Source organism: Heloderma suspectum, chromosome 2, assembly GCF_057233095.1.
Source record: "Heloderma suspectum isolate Gila_16-S chromosome 2, 16-S_ref, whole genome shotgun sequence".
Taxonomy (NCBI): Eukaryota; Metazoa; Chordata; class Lepidosauria; order Squamata; family Helodermatidae; genus Heloderma; species Heloderma suspectum.
In genome coordinates, this window is record NC_139459.1 from 347676390 (window position 1) to 347699403 (window position 23014).

Sequence of the window (23014 nt, forward strand, 5' to 3'; positions counted from 1 at the left end):
AAATACCTTCTAGTGAAAACTATAACGATCGGAGTACAGGGGAGGCAAAGGTTGCCTCCGCCACTCCTACTGCCCTGCCACCTTCAGCCCAGCAGGGCATTGGATACATGGAAGCCTCTGAGTTCAGAGGATTCTGCTTCATGCGGACGCAACCCATAGGATTGCACCCTTAATCAGGCAAATTTGAACCCTTCAAAGTTTGACATTCTATGATTCTATAGTTCCATACTCTAGGAAGATAGCATTTAAAAAACCCAAATTTGAAAGCCTACAGCAGGGGTGGGCAACTGCAAGAGGTCTGGGGGCCATTTTTGCCCCCTGGAACACCCACCCCCTTGAAAAGTCAGAACACAATGGTAAAACTCTTCTGTTGTGTTTAAAGGGTTAAATTTAGCTGGTCCTGAAGCAGAAATTCACCCTTTAATATGTCAGAAGGCTAAAACCATCATTTAAAAGTGTTTTTATGCCACTGCCAAATTTGGTGGTCGGGGACAGCAGGGGCTGCATGTTGCCCACCCCTGGTTTACAGGGAGCATCCAAATACTACTTTTGTCAATGTTAAAGAAACCCTGTAAGGTAGGGCTGGGGTTAGAGTTATCCACATATTATTAAGTGATATATTAAACCCACACCAAATGTGCAATTTACAAAGAGGATGTGTACTGGGGCTGAAATGCTTCATCACTGAAGTTCCTTGCTGGTCCCTGGGACCCCACCCTTCCCATCTGGTCTTGGGCCTGAAAGACCAAGGAAAACTGTGGGCGCATGGAGGGCAAGGTGTAAGCAAGCACAATTTGTGAGACTGTACAACATCATTGAGGGGACCGCGGCGGCTTAATGGTTAAGACGCTGAACTGCAGACCAGAGGGTCGGCAGGACAGCAGTTCGAGACCCGAGTGCTGCGTGACGGAGTGAGCTCCCGTCTTCAGTCCCAGCTCCTGCCAACCTAGCAGTTTGAAAGCAAGAAATTGCAAGTAGATAAATAGGTACCACTTCAACAGCATTCCGTGCACCTCGGTGTTCAGTCATGCCGGCCACGTGACCACGGAAGCGTCTTCAGACAGCGCTGGCTCTTCGGCTTAGAAATGGAGATGAGCACCACCCCCTAGAGTCAGACAGGACTGGCTGGGGACACCTTTACCTTTTACCTTTACATCATCATTACCGATCATGGGGGATGTCTATTGAGGCATCAGCCTTAGCTTCCAGTTTCCTGGTTTTGTGAAGCTTGAGCCAACATGAGATAGCCTTAACGCTCTCCTTAAATTGACAGTTTTTTTGGACCATTGAATACACTTGGAACTCAGGATGACATTCCTGCACCTGGTGAAGTGGGCTGTAGTCTATGGAAGCTTATGCCATAATTAACTTGTTAGTGTTCAAGGTGCCACAAGACTCTGTTCATATAAGAGTTTCACTTGGGTCTTACAATATTAAGGGTGCAATCCTATGCATGTTCAGACAGAAAAAAAGTCCTACAATTCCCAGCATTCCCCAACTAGGGATGTACGAAAGTGACTTACCTGTTCGCGGATTATGTTTATGGGGGGGGCGTTCCATCCCTCCCCCCGGAATCCTCGACGGGGGGGAAGGCGCTCCGTTCCTCCCCCCCCCCCCGGAATCCTGGCCGGCCGGCTCCGCCAGCAGCCGGACATCCAACCGCTGGCTAGCAGGGACGCAAATGGCGGCGGCCGTAGCCGCCGCCGTTTGCGTCCCTGCAGTCAGCCGTGATAGGCTATATAAATGTTTACATAGCGTATCACATCTGACTTAAAAAAACAACAACGTGCGTACGCAAATGGCGGCGGCCGTACGTTGTGTTTTGTTTTGTTTTTTAAGTCAGACATGATAGGCTACGTAAACATTTATGTAGCCTATCAGGTCTTTTTTTTTTTAACTGGAAATGGCGGCGGCGGCGGCCAGTCGGAAGACCAGACGCCGCCACCAGAGCCGCCGCCGGAGCCGCCACAGCCCGGAAGATCCGCCCCAGGTAAGTCTCGTCCCGGGGGGGGCGGGGGGGCAGGCCGTTCTGCCACTGATTTCGGGGGGCCGAAAGTGCTGGCATTCGGCCTCCCTGAGATCCATGGCGGAATTCTCTGACATCCCTATCCCCAACAAGCAATGCTGGCTGAGGAATGCTGGGAGTTGTAGGACTTTTTTTCTCTCTAAACTTGCATAGGATTGCACTCTTGTTTATTTAAAAATATTTATCTTTGTGGGCATGTTTTTTTCTGTGTATGTTCTCTTTCTATTTGTGCTTTCTGTGTGCTTGTGGAGGATGGGGAGTTCTGTGTGTGTGTGTGAGAGAGAAAACCCACATTCACAGAGACGCAAAGAACACATTCAAACTGAGACTGGGGGTGCAACCAACATTTTGGGATTAGCCACTCCCCACAAAGCAGTCATTTTGTGGTGATGCCAGTGACACTTTGAAAAATTCAAATGTGCCCATGGAGGAAAAAATGTCGAGGATCTCTTAAAGGAGACTCATAAGCCCACTGGAGCTATTGGAAAGTATTATTAGCAAAAATAACGATGGTCTAGCCCAGGGTTTGGTACTTTGTGCCCTTCAAATGTTTTGGACTGCAATTCCTATATAAGCCAACTCGCATGTCCAAAACATCTGGAGGGCACCAGGCGGCTCACCACAGGCGAGGCTATTTCCATTCCGTTACCATTCTACAGGTCAAACAAGTTGCTGTTTGTATAACAAAGTCATGGAGACTTCATCCGTTATGCCTGTGCCACCACCATCCACGGGAGGGAGGGCTTTCCCAACATTTTGGGACTAGCCTCTCCCCACAAAGCAGTCATTTTGTGGTTGTGCCCAAGACACTTTAAAAAAGATGCAGATGTGCCCATGGGCACAAAACTATCAAGGGCCCCTGTGTTAAGAGTCCCCCAAACCCATTAGAGGAACTGGAAAAATATTAGCAAAAATAATTATTGTCACGTCTATTCCCATTCTGCTATGATCCTACAGGACACAAACATTGCCAGTTCTAATAAAGTCACAAAGATTCAGTCTGGAGGGCACCAGGCGGCTCACCCGGGCAAGGCTATTTCCATTCTGTTATCATCCTACAGGTCAGACAAGTTGCTGTTTCTAATAACAAAGTCATGGAGACTTCATCCGTTATGCCTGTGCCACCACCATCCATGGCTGTGGAAGAGGAAGGCAAGTGCCCCGTCTGCAAGGAGTACCTGACAGATCTGGTGTCTGTGGACTGGCCACAACTTCTGTTGTCGCTGTATTACGGACTACTGTGAGACATGGGAAGAACTGGGGGACTTGGAGTGTCCTCTCTGCAGAGCCCGGATCCAGAAAGGGACTTTTCGGCCAAACTGGCAGCTGGCAACTATAGTGGAAAAGGTCAAACTCCTCCCACTCAAACAAGCAAAGAAGAATCTGTGTGTGAAGCATAAGAAGGAACTCAACCTGTTTTGCAAAGATGATGAAGAACTAGTGTGTAGGCTGTGAAAGATTCCCAACGCACAGATTTCATACTACGCTTTTCCTGGAAGAGGCTGCTCAGCAGTGCAAGGTAGGAAAATATCAAGGTCTCTGACAATGAGTGCTAATTCATTACTAACATGGTTGAATGCACAGGGATGCAAACCTTTACTTTTAAGCTAAGTGCAAAGCCCTGGGCCTGGATGGATGAATCTCTCAGTTTCCGTGTCTCCCACATTCAAAAAATTTTAAATCTCAAGTTCTTTTGGTCCCAAATATGAAGAACTTTACAAATTTTGGTAAATTCCTATCAAACCTGAAATGAAATGAAATTTTCACCCATCCCTAGTTAAGGCTGAGCACTGGTCACCCTGGCACTATCCGTCAATATGGCTAGATCAGACAACCCCCTGCCACATCTACAGAGTGTTATTTAAGGTTTCTCTGCATCTCTTCCCTTCTTATGCCCTATGCATGCCTCACTCCTCTGTGAATGGAGGTCAAAGATGGCGGTCAAAGAACAAAACAAATAGCCCCCATGTGGCTGTCTCTTGCCATTTTTCCATGGAAGGGCAGGATAGCCCTGTTGCTCAATGCTGTATCTCGTTGCTCCTGCATCTGAAGCAGGATCCCCCGTTTATGACCCCCCTCTATAATAGGAATAGGCGATGGCTGTAGTGCTACTGAAAGGTTCACTTCTCAGGAATGAAAAAAGAGGGAAGAGGGGGAGGGAGGGAGGGAGGGAAAGAGTACAAGATTTCTCTTGCTGTATGCAATGAAGTTTCTCCTGGGATGAAGATTCCTAGAGTCCAGTGGGTTCTGCCATGTGGTATCAGACCAAGGGTCCATCCAACATTCTGTTCACCCAGTGGCCAACCAGCTGCCCCCAGGAAACCCACATATAGGATATGAGTGCAGTAGCACCCTCCTGCTGGTTTTCCCCAGCAACTGGTGTACATAGGCATACAGCTTCTGATACTGGAGGTAGCACGGAGCCATCAGGACTAGTAGCCATTGATAGCTTTGTCCTCCCTGAATTTGTCTAATCCTCTTTCAAAGCCATCCAAATAAGTGGCCCTCACTACTTCTTTTGGTAGTGAATTCCAATGTTTAAGTGTGTGCTGTGTAAAGAAGTCCTTTTTATCTGTTCTGAATCTCCCACCAATCAGCTTCATGGGGTGACTCCATTTCTAATATTATGAGAGAGGGAGAAAAATGTCTCCCTATCCATTTTCTCAATGCCATGGATAATTTTGTACCTCTCTCATGTCTCCCCTCCTTTGCTTTTCTCTAAGCTAAACAGTCCCAGATGTTGTAACATTTTCTCATAGGGCAGTTGTTCCAGCTCCTTGATGGTTTTAATTCCCCTTTTCTGCACCTTTTCCAACTCAACAATATGTGTGATGACCAGAACTGCACACAGCATTCCACGTGTAGTTACACCATAAAATTGTATAAGGGCAGCATGATATTGGCAGTTTTACTTTCAATTCCTTTTCTAATTATGCCTAACATGGAGTTTGCTTGTTTCACAGCAGCCACACACTGGGTCAATATTTTCATCGAGCTGTCAAACAACAATGCCAAGATCTCTTTCTTGGTCAGTCACCACTAGCTTGGATTCCATCAGCATGTATGTGAATTTGTGGGTGGGGGATCCCCCAACATGCATCACTTTACACTTGCTTACATTGAATTGTATTTGTCATTTTAATGCCCATTCTCCCAGCTTGGAGAGATCCTTTTGGAGCTCTTCGCAATCCCTTTTTGTTTTAGCCACCCTAAATAATGTGAAGTCATCAGCTAATTTGGTCACCTAACTGCTCACTTCTTATTCCAGATCATTTATAAACAAGTTAGAAAGCACCAGTCCCAATACAGATTATTGTGGGAACCCACTGTTTCTCACCATTGTGAGAACTGACTGTCTATCCTTACTCTCTTTAAAATATTTATTACCAAAACACAAGGCAGTGTACAAAGCTCATTAAAAAAATTAAAAGAAAATGAACATTATCATTAATAATGATAACAAAATATCATTAATCAATTTATTTAAATTTAAGCTAATCATTTGAGATACAGTATATTTCTAGGGATAATTATTCCCAAGTAAGTAATAGACTCTGGGCACCGTTGAAATTGCCAGTTGGCTATTACACTAAAGTATACCCTATCTGCAATTGGCATTATTTCTGACTTGGACCAATTTAATTGAATAGCCAGATTCACCAAAAGTATTAATCAATTTCATCAAAGCTGGAACTGACGACTGGAGTTTTGAGATAAACAACAAAAAATAATTAGCATAAAGACTAATTTTAAATTCTAAACCAAAATGGACAAATCCATGAATACTACTATTTTGTCTAATAGCACATGCCAGCGGTTCCAAACATAAGTTGAATATCAATGGGGAAAGTGGACAACCTTGTCTGGTGCCCCGCCCAAGTAAAAAAAAAAAAGCTGAAAATAAACCATTAGTCATTACTCTCGGTCTTGGAGCTGAGTATAAGATTTTAACCCATTTCAAAAATTCTATAGGGAAACCAAAATTAGTCAATGCGGTAAAAATAGATTTCAAATGAATTTTGTCAAAGGCCTTTTCTGCACCCCAGGAACTGATGGCCGCCTGGTCATTTCTTTCAGAGTTTAAAGCAACTAGATCAATGACTAATCTAAGATTATCAGCCCCTGTCTGCTTTTAATAAAGCCCACCTGGCCCAGACTATGAACTTGACCTTTCAAAGGGAGTACAGAACAGACAGTGAGCAATGAGCCTGTCTCCCAGACTCAGGAACCACTCTCCCAGAGGGCTTCCATCTTGCCAGGTTTTAGCTTCAGCTTATTGGCCCTCATACAGCCCACGATATTACCATTATTGTTATCTTACCTGAACTTCATATTCTTTCTCTACTCCTCTTTCAATTTCCATGTATTTCCCCCAGACACAGTTAGAACTGGAGAAGCAGAAGACCATATCTGCCTTTGAGGGAATGCAGAAGTTTCTCGAGGATGAGAAGCACCTCTTCTTACACCAGCTGGAAGATCTGGCAAAAGATATGGAGAACAGGAAGAATGACAATCTCACCGAACTCTCTCAAGAGATCTCCCGACTCAGTGCGCTGTTCACAGAGGTGGAGGGGAGGTTCCTGCAGCCAGCAAGTGAATTCTTGCAGGTGAGACCTTTCACAAAGCCGCATTCCAGGTACGGATGTACGAAAGTCATTTACCTTTTTGAAGGGTGACATTTGCGGTGGGGGGGGAGGAGCACCGCCCCTCCCCCCCGAAATTCTCTCTGGCCTGCTCCACTCCATGGAGATTCCGTGGAGCCGCCGGCCGGGGCTGCCCGCAGCCAGACACCCGGCCGCTGGGCAGCCTGCAGGGACGCACGCAAATGGCGGCTGCCGTAGCCGCCGCCATTTGCATTCCCTGGTTTTTTTGCCATGATAGGTTGCGTAAATATTTACGTAGGCTATGACGGCGGGGAAAAAAAGGGAATGCAAATGGCAACCGCCGTAGCCACCATTTGCGTTCCCTTTTTTTTGCCGTGATAGGCTGTGTAAGTATTTACGTAGCCTATCACGGCTATAGTGAAGAAGCGATTGGCGGCCGCGGCCACCATTTGCAAGTTGGCACGAACAGCAGCAGGTAGGTGTCCCGTTTTGCGCGCCTTTCATGGGGTGGGGGGGCGGGGGGCTTCGTTCCGCCATGGATTTCGGGGGCCCAAATGCACTGGCATTCGGCCTCACCGAGATCTGTGGCAGAATTCTCTGACATCCCTAATTCCAGGTGACTTGGAATAAAGAAGGGACAAAAGAATCCCCACTAGAAGAAGCCCAGTGCTAGTTCTGTCTGTGTAGCTTAAGACTCATTTCCCTCTTTCTCTCTTTCAGGACATCAAAAAGACGTTTAGCTGGTCTTTCCCCACTCCACTTTCCCCTGCTCCCCTGTTTTCCCCTGCTCTTTAGTTGCAAGAGTTTTGGTACCATTACAGTGGTTTACAGCATGATCTGTTGTTCATAGAGTGACTGGTTTTGGACAATCAGCAGGGGCAATCAACCCATACAAGCAACGCAGTATGGGTTGTTTCTCTCATGAGTGCCAGTCGCATGACTGGCATTTCCCTAATTACCTATGCCACATCTTGCTGTGTCATCCAAATCCAGTGTGGCAGGGATGGCTTACCCACCCTACAACCCATGGCTTGCAATAGGGGTTGTGGGGTGGGTGAGAAGCCATCCCCGCTGCCCTGTGGACCAGGTTCAGATGATGCAGCACAGGTAATTAGGGAAATGCTGGTCACATGACCTGCATGCACCAGGGAAACAACCCATACTGCATGGTTTCCACCGCTGATTGTCCAAACGTGGCCTTTGTTTGTTTGGAGTTGGTGCTGCCCTCCCTATTTTTCCTGCTCTTTCCATGTTCACTCAAGCTCCAAATGCCAGGAAATGGTAGGTGTTGAGCCCTTAAGAGATGCATTATTTAGGCAATATGTGCATGGCATGGCGGGGGTCCCCAACACGGCACCTGCGGGCACCATGGCACCCATGGGGACATCCAAAGATGCCAGTGAAGCTCTCTACTCCCTGACCCCTTCAAAAAGAATTGTTTTTAAATACAAACCTTGGAAACTGTTAGGGAAGTCTTCTTTCTGCTCCCTCTACCCCTTTGCCTTGCTATTTCTCCCTCCCTCCCAGCGTCTAGCCTTGCTGTTTCCCCACCCACGTCTTTAGCTCATTGTTTCTCCCTCTCCTAGCCTCTATCCTTGCTCTTCCTCTACCCCTTTGCCTTCATTTCCCCCTCCCTCCCATCCTGTAGCTTTGATGTTTCTCTCCCCACCTCTTTACCTTCCTGTTTCTCCCTGGCTGGATCTACACCTACCGCCTTTTTTCGCTTCCAATGAGGTTTCACCACCCGCCTTTCACACTATGCAGTACCCACCTCGAATTGGAACCGGAATTTCCCACTTCCATGCTCCCGCTTTCAATACCCTAATATCTCGGTATTTCCCCTTAATGTGCTCTGATTTTCCGCCTTCGCTACCGTATCCGATCGTAGTCCCCTCCCCCGCCTGTCCATATCTGGCGGTGTTTGTATTTCCCTCCTGTCCAATCACAGCTCTCAACGGCCCCATGTCTTCTTCCGGCTACTGATCGCATAGCTTCCTCAGCAGCCCCTGTTTCCACAGCAACAAGCAAAGGGCTGGATGTGCGCGCGCTTGTCTGATCTCGGAAGCTAAGCGGGGTCAGCCACGGTCAGTAGTTGGATGGGCGACCGCCTGGGTATCAGGCTTCCTGCACTGAGCAGGGGGTTGTTCTATCCCTTCAAATGAGATTAAGTTTTACTCCCTCCTATTGCCCGCTCTGGATGTTTTTTTTTAATTAAGGCGTCATCCTTGCAGAATTGGGGCTTCTCCACAATTTTTTTTTTTTCTAATTCAGGCATGATCTTTGAAGCTTCAAAGTTGTGAAGCTTCACAACTTTGAATCTTCGAAGATCACGCCTGAATTAGAGAAAAAAAACATTGCAGAGAAGCCCCGATTCTGCGAGGATAACGCCTTAATTTAAAAAAAAAAATCTTGAGCTGGGGATAGGAGGGGGTAAAACTTAGTCTCATTTGAAGGGATAGAACAACCCCCTGCTCAGTGCAGGAAGCCTGATTCCCAGGCGGTCGCCCATCCAACTACTGACCGGGGCTGACCCCGCTTAGCTTCTGAGATCAGACAAGCGTGCGCAGGAAAACAGCACAGCGCTCGAGTGTGAACTGAGCTCACGCATTCAATGAAGCACTGCAACGGGGAAAATGGTTGAGTGTGAATAATCACGTTTTAATGCGAGAGCGTTTAACCCGATGGGACATCGAATTCATTGCGATGGCGGGCGCAATGTAGATCAGCCCCCTGTCTCAGCCTCTAGACATGTTCTTTCCCCCCCCTCGGCCTCTTTGTCTTGCCGTTTCCCCCTCTCTCCCAGCCTCTAGCTTCGCTATTTCTCTCCCCAGACCTCTTTAGCTTACTTTGGACCAGCCAGGCCCCCACAGCAGGCATTATGTGACTAGCCACATCCTCCATAGGAGGCATTTTGTGGTGGTGCCCGCAGCAGTTTCTCAAATTCCCAAAAGTACTCATAGGTGGGTTGTTGTTATGTGTGAACCCTGTGCTACAGTTTAACTATGCGTTATTAACCACAAACAACCCAGAATTCGCTACCCAGTAACAAACCATGGGTTCCCTTCCTGGGTTGTTCATGGTTAACAACCCATAGTTATAACATGGTGCAGGGTTTACACAACCCACAACTCCAATTAATGCAGAATGATGCAGTTGGAGGAGCAACTTGGAGGAGCTAGGCATTCGGATTATATTACACCTATTCTGTGCCAGTTACATTGGGTGCCTATTTGTTTCCAGGCACAGTTTATGATTCTGGTATTAGCCTTTAAAGCCCTAAACAGTTTGGGATCCAGTTATCTTAAGGGCTGCCAGCACCTGTAAGTGCCTACCCAAGCTTTAAGATCAGCATCTGAACCTGTCTTCCTTGTCCACAGCTGAGAGATTAGCAAGTACCAGGACAGGGCCTTTTATGTGGTAAGACCCCATATTTGGAATGCCCTCACCTATGAAGTGTATGTGGCTTCCTCTTTGCTAACCTTTAGGAGGATATTAAAGGCTTATTTACTCCAGTCTGCATTTGGTTAGAATCATAGAATAGTAGGCTTGGAAGGGGCCCATAAGACCATCAAGTCCAACCCCCTCTCAGTGCAGGAATCCGAGTCAAAGCACCCCTGACAGATGGCTGTCTAGCTTCATCTTGAATGCCTCCAGTGTGGAAGAGTTAATTTTACTTCACTGTCTTTTTAATGGAGGTTTTATTTGCTGCTGCTATCTTATTTGATGTTTTAAAGCCTGAATGTTCTTCATTGTTGTTATGGTTTGAATATTTACTTTGTATTTTAAAGTATTTTGTAATCCACTTGGCATGGGTCTAGTCTGAAAAGCAGGTTAGAAATCTATTAAAGAAATAAAACAAATCAAGGATCTCAGGCTTTAAAACAGAGGGCTGAAGTACCTAACACTAAATTAATCCTGAGTCCCAGCCTGCCATTTAATGCTACAAGCTTACAGGAGAACGATGTTCTATTACTGTTCCTTAACCTTGACCATATTCCCTGCCAGGTGTGAGAAGAATTTAGGAAGGTATGTGGTAGAACTTCCTCCCAGGCTGGAAGTGACACTCAGAATTTACTTGCAGAAAAATTCTGATTTGGAAATATCTATGGAGAACTACAAAGGTACTGGGACAGCTTAAGGAAGGGAATGCATACAGGTTTCTGAGAATGCTCCAATTCTGGACTGGTTGCAAGGAAAGTCAGGCCCTGTTTAACAGAGAACTGCCTTTCCCTGCAAGATGCCTCAAGATGTCTGAAGAGACACCATAAGAAACATTCCCTATTGGGGACTCTTTTAAGGAGGGGAAAAGCTGTGATGAAAGAAAGCTGCTGACCTGTGGGGTGGCAGAGAGAAAGAGAGAGAGAGAGAGAGAGAGAGAAGCAGCCTATTTCTTCCTATTCCCCACCTCTCCACCCCAGTCGCCACTGCCGCATCCTGTACCTTTCCGAGGAAGGAGGCTAACTTGTCTGATGTAACTTCCTTGTTCCTCCAAGTATCTATCAGTGGGGAAGGATCACATAGTACTGGGTGTGGATCACTTCCCTCGCCACCAGCAGCAATATGAATGGTGATACTGCACACACAGTAAGGAGGTCCCCACCTGGTTGGAGGATTAATCTTGGGGGTGTTTTGGAGGGCCATGAGCTGGTATATAAATGATTTTATAAATAAAAACTCCCTGGTACCATTCCACAGCTTCTGAACAGAGATCCTGATTGAATTCCCTGTTCTTAGGTGGAGAAACTATTTCAGAGCCGTGCCAATCTCTTTTTCCACGATTATTTATTTATTTATTACATTTCAATTTAATAACTAAATTTATTACATTTATTTATTATTTTATGTTGCCCAACAGCTTATTTATTTTATGCTGCCCAACAGCTGAGGCTCCCTAGGCAGTTCATAACAATTAAAACTGTAAAATACAACATGATCATAGAATCATAGAATAGTAGGGTTGGAAGGGGCCTACAAGGCCATCGAGTCCAACCCCCTGCTCAATGCAGGAATCCAAGTCAGAGCATCCCCGACAAATGGCTGTCCAGCCTCATCTTGAAGGCCTCCAGTGTGGGAGAGCCCACCACCTCCCCAGGTAATTGGTTCCATTGTCATATTGCTCTTACAGTCAGGAAGTTTTTCCTGATGTTCAGCCGGAATCTGGCTTCCTGTCACTTGAGCCCATTATTCCGTGTCCTGCACTCTGGGATGATCAAGAAGAGATCCTGGCCTTCTTCTCTGTGACAACCTTTCAAGTACTTGAAGAGTGCTGTCGTATCTCCCCTCAGTCTTCTCTTCTCAAGGCTAAACATGCCCAGTTCTTTCAGTCTCTCTTCATAGGGCTTTGTTTCCAGTCCCCTGATCATCTTTGCTGCCCTCCTCTGAACCCTCTCCAGTTTGTCTGCATCCTTCTTAAAGTGTGGTGCCCAGAACTGGACACAGTACTCCAGATGAGGCCTAAGCAGTGGTGAGTAGAGGGGAACTAGTACTTCCCGGGATTTGGAAGCGATGCTTCTATGAATGCAGCCCAAAAGAGCATTTGCCTTTTTTGCAGCCACATCACATTGTTGGCTCATATTCAGCTTGTGATCGACAACAATTCCAAGATAAAATATAATATAAAACTTAAAAGTTTAAAAGTAGCATGTAAAACCAAAGTAAAGCCCATCAACAATTACAGCCCAGGGAAAGCCTGGGTGAAAAGGTGCATTTTTGGTAGGCTTTGAAAGATGCCACATTTTCTGCCTCCCAAGCTTCATGGGGAAGGGTTTTCCAGAGGGTGGGTGCCGCTACAGAGAAGGCTTGCTATTAGGTTCTTCATGGTGACATTCCTTTCATTTTGGAATAACTGGCAAGGCCAGCAAGAGACAGTATTAGACTGGCAGCCTTCTTGTGATGGAGGCAATACCATTTGTCTTGGGCACCTTAAGTATAAATGAATGTATTTATTTGAATTATATTCTGCCTTCCCACCAAAAAAGGGTGCTCGGTGGACCTATGACCTTCACTGCCCCCTACTGTCACTGCCCCAATTAAGAAAAAATCTCAAAGTGGACCAGTCAAAATCACAGGTGTTTCCTTTCCCTATTTTCAAGACCTCCTTTCACTTTGCTTCCCCATTATCTTGTTTCCCTTGACACAAATGGTCAGATTTAAAGAATAAAACATTATTGCAAGTAGCGCGATCATAATTTAAATGCCGATCTAAATGAGGTGTTTTCTGAATGTAGGAGGCCTGAAATGACCCGTGACTATATGAATGATGATCTAAGTAATTTTTCCTCTACATCAAAGAGATGCTGGAGCAAGCTCTGAACACAGGTAATTTTCTCAGAATGAAAGAGAAGGGGAATCGTAGTGGAGGTGGTGCTTAAGTTGGGATGTAAGAGAGGCCCCTCTGTGAATTCTGGGAGACCATTTCTGTGACACCCACCACCTCTAGTTAATTCATTCAGTGTAATTCTAACTTCAGTGCTGGGCATAATGTGGAATTCATGGCATAGAGGGTTGTTACTGTTTTCAGTTATATTTCATAGAATCATAGAATAGTAGGGTTGGAAGGGGCCTACAAGGCCATCGAGTCCAACTCCCTGCTCAGTGCAGGAATCCAACTCAATACACTTTCATATTGTATAGGACAGTATGTAGTATGGTCTGACTAAATGTATTTATTTATTAAAGTATAGCTCAGCTTTTCAGTACAAACACTAAAAGTAGCTTATTTAGAGATAAGAATTAAAAAAAGTTATTTACATTAAAAAACATTCTTAAAAAAAAAAGCATTAAAACACGAAGAATTAACAATCCAAAATGAATTGATGAAGAGCAAAAAGTAGCAAAAACAAACCATAAAATTCAGGAGAACATTTTTTAAACCTACAGCTTATTTACACATTAAAAGCCTGGCCATATGAAAATGTCTTCTCCTGGCACTGAAATGATATCAAAGTTGGTGCCAGGCATGCCTCCCCATGGAGAGAGCATTCCAGAAATGGTGACATGGCTGAAATGGCTGTCTCTTCAGGCATCACCTATCAATGTTCAGATGGCAGGAGAGAACAGAGAATGGCCTCTGAAGATGACCACAAAATTTGACCCAGCTCACGAGGCAGAAGGCGTTCTTTCAGTAGTGTCAAGAAAAGGGGGCTTCCTTCAGAAAATGGAATTCTTGTCCAAATGGGGAAAACAAAAGGGACCACAAGGGTGCACAAAGGTGATGCAAGTAGACAATATGCACAAAAAAAACCCATTTTGAAGAGCATATCGCTAACAATATTGAAGCCAACAATAAAGAATTCTGTAAATCTATCAGGCAGCAGTTCAACCGTTGGATAACAATGGAGTTAAAAGAGTACTGAAGAGGACAAGGAGACTGCAGAGAAGCTGAATGAATTCTTATCTGTATTCACTGCAGAAGATACAGGACAGATATCTGTGCCTGAACTGATGTTTTCAGGAAGGGAGTCTGAGGAACTGAGGCAAATAGTGGTGACAAAAGATGACGTTTTCAACCTTACTGACAAATCGAAAGTAAATAAATCACCGGGCCTAGATGGTATCCATCCTAGAGTCCTTAAATAACTCAAATATGAAATTGCTGGTTTTCTAACCAAAATATAGAACACGTCCCTAAGATCATCCTCTGTACCAGAGGACTGGAAGATGGCCAATGTAACACCAATTTTTGAAAAGGGATCTGGGGGGAATCCAGGAAATTACAGGCCAGTTAGCTTAATGTCTGTTCTGGGTAAATTGGTTGAAAGCATTATTAAAGATAAAATTAGTAAGCATGTAAAAGGACAAGCCCTGCTGAAAAAGAAACAACATGGCTTCCGTAAAGGTTAGTCCTGTTTCACTAACCTTTTAGAGCTCTTGGAGAGTGTCAATAAACATTGAGAGAGGGGTGATCCAGTAGACAGTGTTTACTTGGACTTCCAAAAGGCTTTTGACAAAGACTTGTGATCAAACTCATGGAATAAGTCATGGAATAAGAGGAGAGATCCTCTTATGGATCAGTATCGGGATAAGAACAGAAAGCAGAGAGTAGAAATAAATGGTAAATTCTCCCAACAGAGGGATGTAAATAGTGAGGTCCCACAGGGATCTGCATTGGGATCAATCCTTTTTCAGCTTGTTCATAAATGATCTGGAATTAGGAGTGAGCAGTGAAGTGGCTAAGTTTGCTGATCGCACCAAATTATTTAGGGTGGTTAAAAAGGGATTGTGAGGAGCTCCAAAAGGATATCTCCAAACTGGGAAAATTGGCATCTAAATGGCAAATGTGGTTCAATGTGAGCAAGTGTAAAGTGATGCATATTGGGGCAAAAAATCCTAACTTCAAGTATAATCCAATGGGATCTGAGCTAGCTGTGACCAGCCACAAAAGAGATCTTGGGGTTGTGGTGGACAGCTCAATTAAAAAAGGCAAATTCCATGTTAGGCATAATTACGAAGGGAATTGAGAATAAAACTGCCAATATCATACTGCTTTTATACAAATCTGTGGTGTGACCACACTTGGAATACTGTGTACAGTTCTGGTCACCACACCTTAAAAAAAGGATATTGTAGAGCTGGAAAAAGTGCAGAAAAGGGCAACTAAAATGATTAAGGGGCTGGAGCAACTCCCCTACGAGGGAAAGTTACAACTGCTGTGATTGTTTAGCTTGGAAAAAAGGAGGGTAAGGAGAGACATGACAGAGGTGTACAAAATTATCCATGGTATGGAGAATGTGAATAAGGAGGCATTTTTCTCCCTCTCTCATAATACTAGAACCCAATTGGGTTATTCCATGAAGTTGGCGGTTTCAAGAGAGATAAAAGGAAGTAGTTTTTCACATAGTACAGTTAAACTATAGAATTCGCTACCACAAGATGTAGTGATGGCCACCAATTTGGATGCCGTTAAAAAGGGTTAGACAAATTCCTGGAGGAGAAAGCTATCAATGGCTACTAGTCGTGATGGCTCTGTGCCACCTCCAGTATCAGAGGCAGTATGCCTATGTACACCAGTTGCTGGGGAACATGGGCGGGAGGGTGCTGTTGCACTCATGTCCTGCTCGTGGGTTTCCTGTGAGCAGCTAGTTGACCACTGTGTTAACAGAACGCTGGACTAGATGGGCCCTTGGTCTGATCTAGCATGGCTCTTCTTATGTTCTTATGTAATGCAAGCCAGGTCATCCAGGTGGTTACCTTATTATTGACCAACCTGACATTTATGAGCAGCAAAAGTCCCCAGGGGTGGTTGAAAAAGCAACTCAAGTACCCTTGCCTGGGAGATGGACCAGAATGGGGGACAGCGTGTGTGTGTGTGTGTGTGTGTGTGTGTGTGTGTGATCCCACTTACCCTGGAATAACTCATCCAGTCCCCACTGCTGTAACTACCCCTGCCTGAAATTATTTGAATTAGGGCTTGTCACCTTTTCCTTCAAATAAGAGAAACTCTGGAGCAAGCACTGAAGAAAGGTAATTTTCTGGGGCTCCACAAGAAGGGACAGTTTTAGAGGGAGATCGTGTTTGATTGAGACAAGGTCAACAAGTGTTGAATGGAGGAAACTGTCTTGAAGAAACTCTCTGTTAGCCCATGAAGACCACACATGAAAAGTACTATTCCATTCAGTATTATCCTAACTAAAATGCTCATCTTAAAGATGCATTTGATGTGAAAGATGGGTTTTTAGGGTTGATCTTAATGTCTGACAATTTCTCCACATTTGGGGAGGGGTTCATGGGAGACCAAAAACCTCTCAAAGATTGGGAGGAGTGCACATCCGTGTGTTGTGGGGCAGGTATTAGTACTTGCAAACTGTATTACAAGGTCGTCCGAGGGCTCCTTTTTTCCCCACCCCTTTTAACATTTTTAGACCTCAGCTGTGGGTTTGGTGAGCGCCCACTAGCAGTACATTTGAAAATGGGGCTACTAATGATCTTACAAAGGGTCATCCTACAGAGGAAAAAATAGCTGTTCCCATGATGCCAGCAGGCACTCAACCAAGCTGCAGCTGTTTAAAGTATTAAAAGGTGGGAGGAAGAGAAAAGCCCTTGTAATTCACACACACACTTTGTTGGGAAGAACGGTCCAAGGAAGGCTGGAGGAGCCAGTGCTGCTCACTCCTGCTCTGTAGTTTTTCAAGATGATCTGACTTTAAATGTCTCCCCCTTTCTCCCCCATTACAGATTCTATGAAAAAAACCTTGGGCAAAGGTAACTATTTGAAAGAAACTCAGTGGGATGGGAAACTTTTGATAAGAGTGTGGAGTCTCAACTGCAGTCCCTTGTTTAACCATTTAATCAACTGGAATTAGGCAAATGGTTGAACCCACCCTTCCACAAAGTTCAGTGGATTTCTGTTTCCCCCTCTCTCAAGACTCGGGCAGCTGGCATAATACAGTGGCTAAGAGTGTGAGGTGTGCAATCCAATTAGGCCTCAGCCATCAGCTCACTAAAGCGTAAGCCAATATCCAAGCCAGCTGCTGCCTTTTACACAATCGCTTTTTAACACCAGCCCTCTAGAGAACTGATTAAAATGTTATTGACATAGTGTATGCAAAATGCTTGAAAAGCACTAAAGCACTGGGAGAGACTTTGGGACAAAGCAGATGCACATATGTATTAAAATGTGCTTGCCATTTTTTCTATAAAAGTGGGAGCAAAATTAAATTTTTAGACTAATTAGCATTCACAGGGAGGAGTAAAATTTGCCCCCTCTTCCTCCATACTTCTCTCTGTGTTTCAAGACTTCTTTTTCTGATTGTTATCAGAGCTGGGCTGGGAGGGGGGCTTTTAAAGGAGCAGATGGAGGGAGGTAAGCTGGGGCAGGGGTGGTTTTCTCTCCAATCTGCCTGCCCTGTGCACTCTGGTCTAAAAAGGGAACTACTACCCCACCTCCTCTTTATAGCTGAACTGTTGAGAGTGTGTTTATTAAACATGTCCTTGTCTGGCTTGGCCCTTTCTCCGTTATTTCTGGGTCCTGCTGACCAGATTCAGCTGAAGCCTGGAGGAAGGAGGTTTCATGGGTTCCTTTCCAGCAGCTGAGGCTGATCTTTTCCCTAAGACCATCCACCACCCAGGTGACATTTTCTTTGTCTGTTTATCTTGCAGTGAATGTGACTCTGGATCCGAAAACTGCACATCCCAGCCTTCTGCTGTCTGATGACCTAAAGAGTGTGAGGAGGGAACTGGGAGTGCCTGGTGAAAAAGGGAAATTTGACTGGGAGCCCTTTGTTCTGGGCCGTGAGAGATTCATTTCAGGAAGACATTGGTGGGAGGTGGAGGTGAGGTGGAAGACATATACAGCGTTACTACATGTGGCTGCGAAGGCACTGCTCGACACGCACATGCCAAATGCAACTTGGCCAAATTAGACCTCAGGAGTCACAAAGGAATCTGCCAGAGAGAAGGGAGTGCGTGACCTTAATCTTAACAAGGGGTTCTGGGCTGTCGGGGCAGAATTCCGTGATGAATTCTCACCTTGTCGAGTCTTGGCTTTTTCTTCCCCTAAGCCAATGCTTTTGACTTTGAGAAAAATGCCCAGGAAGATCCGGGTAGCCTTGGATTATGAAGAGGGCCGAGTGGAATTTTTTGATGCTGATGTAGCTTCCTTGATCTACGCTTTCCGTTCGGAATCGTTCTCTGGGGAGAGAATCAGACCCTTTTTCCAGGTGTGTGACCAGGCTATCACTTTGAAGTGCTGAACACTGAGGGGACCCTCACCAATTCCACCACACTAGAAGGAGTTGGCATTCTAGAACGTTCTCTGTAACTGCAGAACAGCCAGACAAATGGCTACAATCTTAATGATTTTGAGGCAGAACGTTCCGTACCTGGCCTTGCTCTTAGAATCTTTCATCTGCAAAAAAAAAAAAAAAGCAAAGAATGGAGGCAGAGTCTGAGATTCGCTTTTGCAGACACTGAGTGGAGTGAGGGTACAGTGGGGTGTTTGACGTTGGCACTGAGCTAGTGGTGCAGCCTAGGTCTGCAATATCTTTGGGGGGGGAATATCTTTTTGGAGCCATGGGACATTCTAGGCCAGGTGTCTGTGAGGCCATAATCAAGATGGATGCTTCCTGTGGGATTGGAAGATTCTAAAACAGGAGAGAAGTTGGGGTTAAACAAAGCATTCAGGTCATTCATGTGAAGATATCCAGTAACTTGTGAGAAGAGGTTCCTATATCTTAAAATCAGTTTTGTTTCTATATTGGAGGTGATCTTTAATTTGGAAAGGTGTAGATTAGGCATTCTTCTTTGAAAATGTGTTATTTGCTTCTGTTGATGCTTCTAGATCTTGAACACTATTTGCTTGCTCTTAAAAACATATTTAGTGGGAATATAAAGTCCAGTTTGAACATTCTTTTCTCCTCAGTGTGTGTGTGTGTATGCATACATGTGTTTCATCTTCCTGGCATCTTTATCCAAAGATTTTCCCAGTTAATACAGATCTTGAAAATACAAATTTGGGTGGCTGGCTGGTTGTAAAACTTTACAGTTACAAGGTGGCCTGAGGGCTTTTCCCACTTAAAACAATGTTTTTTACCTTCTTAAAAGTATGATCTATTCCAACTGGCCAGGGAGCCCAGTGCCGACACATGTTTTGAAAATGGGACCACAATGCCCCTGGGAATATTAGTACATGATGATGTACCATTGCAATGTATAAAAAAAAATTGCCTGGCCATATGCTCTTACCTTTAACAAAATGTTAAAAAGATGTTTAAAAAAAATGGGAAATATTCCTGGGCCACCTCATAATTGTTTTAAAAATTCCCTCCCCCACCTGAAAAGTAATCCACTTCCCTCCAGCCCATAAATGTCCCTGAATTTCATCCCTCCCCCACTTTGTTGAGAGGAAAACTCTGATGAAGCAGGGCTGAGGATTGTGCCTCTGTCTACCAAGTGTGTGGCTAGAGACTATGCTACATACATCAGCTAAAAACAAGGCCTCTCCTTGGCTATGCAGAGATGATAACCAAGTCACATTCTAGGTTATCATCTAGACAACCAAGGCAATTTTAGCAGCCAAACCACACTTAAAACCTGACTGAAATGAATCCAGAAGCAATTTCATCCGAGAGATCCTAGAGCTGCACAGCAACTACCCATTGTCCATGGCAATGCTCACTGGGGCTGCTGGGAGTTGGAGTCCAATGTCATTTGGATGGCCACTGCTTCCCCACCCCTGCCCTAGAGTGCTGAGGAACACAACAGGGGCATTTGATAGAAGAGGGGAGGTGGTGCCACGTCCCCCACTTTCAGCTAAGGTACATTTCTGTGAAGGTGTCAACCATGAAGATGGCAACCAGGAGCTGCCTGGATGGAGACATCTATGCCTTTTCCTGCTCCTCCAGCTTCTCATACAGCAGGTGCTTCTTTCAACCACAGGCTTTACGTATGTACTCAGCCTCCCATTGGGGAAGAATAGGATATTTCTCAGCCTGGCCTTCTTTCTGCCTCCGTAAAGACCCCGGGGTCAGATGACCAGGAATCCCTTCCTCTACATTCCCGATGCTTCTCTGTGTCTCCTATTCTCATTTTCTTCCAGTTTTTCTTGAGTGAACTGGTCCTCCCACACTTGCCAAAATAAATGTTGCTTTGGTAAAAAATAAAAAGAATCCCAGCAATTGTGCCCTCTTACTTCCCCAACCTGGACCTGCCCCCAGCTGAAAGTATCACTACCAATCCAGCAGGGGCCTCACATACCACCCCAGCTCAGCCTCATCAGCTCTTACCTCTGGCCAGGATGAGCCTGAGGTCCTTGTGCACCTGCCTCATCATCCTGTGCCCTTACCCAATTCTTGCTTCCCACACCATTATGAGCTAACCTCAGCCTGGATGTCTTTCGGAATGACACTAATAATGCTGCTTTATAGGGGTCCCTCCAGATAAGGCTTTTATGGCACCATTGCCCTGCCTCATTCATGGAATTTTACGGGGGGAGGGGGTTTCCAGATGTTTTCATCTCCCACTCATAACCCTTGCATGTTTTCTCTCTGCTGCTTCTGTCTCTTTCCTTACTGCAGAAAATCCATTAATGGAAAAAAGACAGAAGTGCTGCAGAACGCCTTCTGACAGTTAGTGTTAGGACCCCTCTGTCCAGAGGCACCTTAAGTGTTTGTGGTGGTCAGTGAAGAAGCATGTGCTATGGCATGTCCCAGAGTGATGTGGCTGAATTTAGCCCATAGTGGTGGCGTGTACATGATTCTTTTACCAAAGGGTGACACCACGGGAAATCAGCACAGACTGACTGGACTGCTGGGGGCTGAGATGTTGGTGTGAAATTGGCCCCTTGCATTTGCAGCGCCATATTGGCTTTGGGCAAATGTTTTTATTTGGAGTCTCCCAAGGTCGTAGATGCCAAACAGGCATGGGGTTTCATGGGATGTTGCTTCCTTTATGTCTGGGTCACAATCTAGGCCAGGATCTTGGTCATAGCCAGAACCAGGGGTGGTTTGTATCCTTAGAAAGCAAGCCCCCCCCCCCCGCCCCTCGAAGATTAAAGACTAGGCTGTTATTGACAAATGCCGCTTGCCATCCAATGTAGTCCCTCTAGATATGCTTCTGGGGGTGGGGGTGGAGTGTTCCCCATGAATGATGTTGGGGAGAATTTACTCAAGGGATATGAATGGTCATATTTAGCATCCTCCAACTGAGCCTTGGGCCATATAGCCAGCTCAGCAGTAAAGCTCATTTTTCCTCGCTCCTTGCAGATGGCTTGGTGACTCCCACAGCCTAGCTTTCTGCCACTTCCCAGTGTAAAGAATAAAGGAGATATGTATGGTAAACTGCTTTCCCTTTTGTTTACGGCGAAGGCTAAGGGGCAAAGTGTTCAGATAAGTTGTATTGCTTTTAGCTAGAAATTTGTTTTATAGCAGGAGATGGCGGGGTCCTGTAAAAAGAGGCATGTAACCTTGTGATACCTGAAAGGGAAGAAGGCCTGGATTATCTCAAGGCTTTTGGCTCCGTCCAGGGGTTGTCTCAGAAGTAACTCTCATTGTGGTCAGTGAGGCTTGTTCCTGAAATGCGCACTCCAGAAGTTACTGAGATTCCCATGCATCAAAACGACATGTTTAGGAGCCTTAATGTCAAAGCTGCGTGACTTTGATGTTTGCTTCCTTGATTTTCGGAGGTAATTATTTCACAGCTTCGATCCTTTGCAACACCGGGAGCTTCAGCAGAAAGGAGAAAGGGGATTAGAAAGGGGGCTGGTTGGAGCCACAGTGCTTCAAATATTCAGAGCGTTAACTCTCCCAAGGGCTCTGAAATGCTATGTCGAAGCTGCTTTCTCAACTGTAAGGGAGTAATTAATGTGAAGTTTCGATTGTTCGCAGCTTGGGAGCTTCAGGGGAGAAAGGCTGCACTTGTGTTTCTTTAAGGTTTGCTTTGGAGTAATGAATCTGAAGTGTAGAAGCTTTGATTGTTTGCAGCTTTGTCAGCTGTCAGGAAGGACAGGAAGCCTTTCTCATTGGAGAGGGGGAAAACCTCTCGCATTGGCTGATCAGCCCCAGCCAGTCTGATGACATTCACTCCAATCCCCCCACCCGGAAGTATGTTTCTTTGAAGGGACTCAGAATGGTGTGGTGCACTCATTCGTGGAGCCCTGTGTGGTCCAAAGCTGGCTCCTTGAAAAATCCGGGTAAGCCACCATTGGCCACTCCTTCTGTTGTCATGGAGACACCCCACAGGGCTTTTATCTATATCTCAAGGCTGTAAAACATTCCATCCTAAAGAGAGTAGCCCTTGCTAGGGAGATGTGAAAATGCCATCTCCTCATCCTCAGGAAGGAATGGGGATGAGTAGGATGGCTGAAGCAGAGTTTTGAGAATTGTATAAAGCTGGGGGCGGGGGGATTCTCAGCTCTGCATCCTTTGTTTCCATCGGGTCGTGGTGGAGGTGTCTGGTTGCTGGTTTATGATATAAAGGAAACTACTTTGGAGTAAGTAGATAAGGCCTGGCAGCTTTTATTATTTTAGCTGTTTGGGGTTTCCAAATAAGGGGTTTGGTTTTGGGGTTTCTGTATTTTCTTCTTAGTACTCTTCCCATTCCCTTTATCCCTAATCTGTAAATAAACTACCTCAGTATTCTGTGCTACTAATTTTTCCCCTTGGGACAAGTGCTAAATCCAGTGGGTCACCGGCCCAGAATATCAGGCTGTGTGTGTTGGGGCATCTGAGAGATTTCCTCCAAGTCTCAGGTGCGGGGGCTTGGGGAGGTGATGGCAGCGGTAAAGTGTGGCTGGCAGAGCCACAGTGCCACTGTCTGCCTTTACACCCAGCAGTGAATCTCTTGTTGCTCATCATTCAGGACCAATAGTAAAACTGAGGAGTCTCATCAAGTTCACACGCTGTGCCATTCAATCTCATGCTTTTCCAACAAGGCTGACATGAGCCATCTT

The 23014-nt window shown here is 45.4% G+C and overlaps 2 protein-coding genes across 2 annotated transcripts in view; both read left to right on the top strand.

Annotated features, from left to right (window-relative positions):
- Positions 1-18502, top strand: part of LOC146355416 (tripartite motif-containing protein 10-like) — a 48238-nt gene extending 29736 nt beyond the window's left edge. The window contains exons 10-14 of the mRNA XM_084830596.1: positions 3088-3545; positions 6403-6633; positions 12858-12948; positions 16804-16830; positions 17728-18502. Of these exons, the coding sequence (XP_084686722.1) occupies positions 3088-3270 (183 nt within the window). The 3' untranslated portion in view covers positions 3271-3545; positions 6403-6633; positions 12858-12948; positions 16804-16830; positions 17728-18502. The remainder of the gene's footprint in view (positions 1-3087; positions 3546-6402; positions 6634-12857; positions 12949-16803; positions 16831-17727) is intronic.
- Positions 6388-20898, top strand: LOC146355417 (E3 ubiquitin-protein ligase TRIM15-like). Its single transcript, XM_084829883.1, has 6 exons — positions 6388-6662; positions 10636-10751; positions 16804-16830; positions 17728-17900; positions 18129-18287; positions 20836-20898. The coding sequence occupies exons 1-6, from the start codon at positions 6388-6390 to the stop codon at positions 20896-20898; spliced, it is 813 nt and encodes a 270-aa protein (XP_084686009.1).
- Positions 20899-23014: the final 2116 nt, after the last annotated feature.